A 2,941-nucleotide genomic window follows, 5' to 3' on the forward strand; every position below is an offset into this window, starting at 1 on the left:
AAAAAGTCCCAGCCCGAAAACCTGGAAACCTGGAACACTAATCCTGAGGCTGTCCCAGAACTGCAGTGGGGTCTGGAATGTTACTGCCCTTCTCCAAGCCTCAGTTTCCCCATCTGTACAGGGGGGTGCCTGGTGGCATTCGGACGCTGCAGCTCTAAACCCTCCCTTCCCTGCACCCTGCCCGCGGGACCTGCTGGCGACCCGTGAGAGTCAGAGAGTCAGGGCAGGTCCGGGCTCCTGGGGAAGCAAAGCTTTCTCAGGGCTCCCAGCCAGTCCCAGCTCCGGCCCTGGGGACCCCAACCTGCTTGATCTCTGCTGCCCCCTGCTGGCCACTCGGAACCAGCTTCCAGCTCCGTCCCTTGGAAAGGTTGGAAGGGGCGACATCCCAGGACCCTCCTGCGCCCACCTGCCCAGACCTGGCCCAGAGCACCTCCCGGAGGCTGCGTCAGGGCCACAGGAAGCCAGCGCCGGGGCCAGAGGCCTGGACAGGGTGGCGGCGCACCTCGGGGCCCTGGTCAGCTCTCCACCCCTGCACCAGCCAGATAGGGTGAGAGGCACTTGGGTCCTCAAGAACCTGTGGTCCCGTCCTTGGCCTTTGGACGGGGTGAGTCTGTTCTCTGTCTGGATCTGGCATACATGGGGGGAGGGGGGCGGGGAGGAGGGGGAGTGTGCCCAGCAGGGCAGAAATCACCAGGGAGGGGTGCAGCCGGGGGGGGAGGCTCCGACCACCCGAGAAAGGCAGGTGGCAGGCAGAGAGGGGACGGCTGACCAAGAAAGGCCTGAACCAAAATGTGGCTGATCCCCACCCCCTGGGTGGCTGGCGGGAGGTGCTCCTGTGGCCTTGGTGACCAGGGAGGGAGGGTCTCCAGCCTCACGGGTTCCACACGGTCTCCAGCATGGGGGGGGGGGGGCAGCTTCCACACAAACACCCCCCCCCCCCCCGCCTCTCTTTTTTCCGGGGCTTGCAAAGTCCTAGGGCATCATGAGGGGGCATGGCGGCAGGGGACCAGGGTCGTGGGACACACTCTGCCTCAGCACAGACGGGGTGAGACCCTCACGGACCCCAGGGAAGAGGGCGGCGGAGGGAAGGCCGCACACTGAAAACGGAAGGACCCTGGGGGCCGGGCGTCTCCGGCCATAGGTCCTGGTCCTCAATTAATTCCCTCGCTAGGCTCTCCACCTGCTTTGCAGCCTCCGGTGGTCCCGCCCAGGGCAGTGGGAGGCCGGTGACCGTCCCGCTCCAGCCCACGGGGTCCCCTCGCCCGACCCGCTCCCCCCTGCTTCGCGCACATATACCTGGACGGCCCTCAGCCACGAGCCTGAACCCACCGAACGCTAACCCCCTTTCCTCGGCGCAAGTGACCTCCTTCTGTGGCCCCTGGGGGCCGTGAATTTGGAAGCACAGAAAAAGAACCGCGATCACAGCACCGCACGGGGGCCTTTGGGGAAACTTACACCGTTTATTGGTTTTCTCATGTTAAAGTCAGTCTGCGGACAAAGCACAGAAACTTGGTTTTGGCTACAGAAGGAGCACAGGTGTTAACAGTGGGGACAGAGCAGAAGCAAAGGTCCAGTGGTCACCCCGCACAGAAGGGAGTGGCGGGGACTCCAGAGAGAATTCTAGAGGAAGTGGATGAAGCAACAAAAATAACCAGGGGAGGTCGGGTGGCATTGAAGGCTGTGGGAGGCAGGGGAGGCCAGGGAAGTGGGGGAGGCTGGGGAGTCAGTGGAGGAGGGGGGCAGGAGGAGGCCAGGGGAGGCTGGGAGTCAGTGAAGAAGGGGAAAGGAGGAGGCCGGGGGAGTCCAGAGGAGGCTACAGGAGGCCAGGGGAGCCCAGAGGGTCAGTGGAGGAGGGGGCCGGGAGGAGGCCAGGAGGAGGCCAGGGGTGGGGGGGGGGGGCAGGCAGAGGCCAGGAGGGGGGTGGGAGTCAGTGGAGGAGGGGGGCAGGAGGAGGCCAAGGGAGGCCAGAGGAGTCTGAAGAGTCAGGGGAGGACGCGGCCGGGGGAGGCGGGGGAGGCCGGGGGAGGCCGGGGAGGCCCTGGCCTAGCCCAACATGTTCCGGCAGCGCAGCCGTTCCTCCTCCCTCTTCTCCTCCAGGCGGCTCTCCAAGAGCCTCAGCTCGCGGCGCACCGCCTTCTGCATGGACGGCTCCAGCTCCAGCACCTTCTGAAGGTCCGCCCTGGCCTCCGCCTCGTTCCACACCTCCGCGTGGGCCCGGGCCCGCACGTAGTAGGCCTTCACGATGCCTGAGGGGAGGATCATCGGGCCGCCCCGGCCGCGGGGGCCTCAGAGGCCGAGCCTCGCCCGCCCTGAGCCCGGATCACGAGCCGTGCCCTCCGCGTCCGCCCGAGCCTCGGTTTCCCTCCCCAGACCGCGGGCCTCGGTAGGGAGGGGGGGGGCCTCTCCCTGCCCCCTCCCGCCCCCCCTCCCCTGCGGCCGGCGCTCGCTCTGGGCGCCAAGTGAGGCGAGGCGAGCGCCCGGCCCGGCGCGCAGTAGGACCGCGAGGCTTCTCCCGACAAGCACCTGCTACGGGGCCCGGGCCCCGGAGTCGCGGGCTCGCGAGCCGCCTGGTCGCCTGCCCGACCGGGGACGGGACGCGGCGCGCGGCGCGGGACCCCTCCCGCCGCGGCCCCGCCCCCCGCGCACGCGCACGCGCACCTGGGTGGTGGCGCAGGATGTCGCTGGCGTGCTCCAGCACCTCGTAGTACTCCTCCTTCTTCAGCAGACACTGGCAGTAGTTGAGGGTCAGGGTGTTGATCAGCTTCTCCAGCTTCAGCCACTGCACCTCCCAGGGCTTCTCCTGCCCGGGGAGCGCGTGCGCCGTGAGCTCGGGCCGCCGCCTGCCCCCTCCCCCCGGCCTCCCCAACCCTCGGCGGCCTGTCCCCTCCCCCCCTGCTCCCAGCCGCCCCCCCCCCCCCCCCCCCCCCCCTCCCCCCAGCCC

The 2,941-nt window shown here is 68.5% G+C and overlaps 1 protein-coding gene across 1 annotated transcript in view; it reads right to left on the reverse strand.

Annotated features, from left to right (window-relative positions):
• Positions 1–1,959: 1,959 nt before the first annotated feature.
• The window catches only part of AIPL1 (aryl hydrocarbon receptor interacting protein like 1), a 7,233-nt gene continuing 6,251 nt past the window's right edge, over positions 1,960–2,941 (reverse strand). Inside the window, exons 5-6 of the mRNA XM_049637220.1 lie at positions 2,659–2,800; positions 1,960–2,246 (exon numbers count right to left, since the gene is read on the reverse strand). Coding sequence (XP_049493177.1) covers positions 2,044–2,246; positions 2,659–2,800 — 345 coding nt within the window. The 3' untranslated portion in view covers positions 1,960–2,043. The remainder of the gene's footprint in view (positions 2,247–2,658; positions 2,801–2,941) is intronic.

The sequence above is a fragment of the Panthera uncia genome, chromosome E1 (assembly GCF_023721935.1).
Source record: "Panthera uncia isolate 11264 chromosome E1, Puncia_PCG_1.0, whole genome shotgun sequence".
Classification (NCBI taxonomy): domain Eukaryota; kingdom Metazoa; phylum Chordata; class Mammalia; order Carnivora; family Felidae; genus Panthera; species Panthera uncia.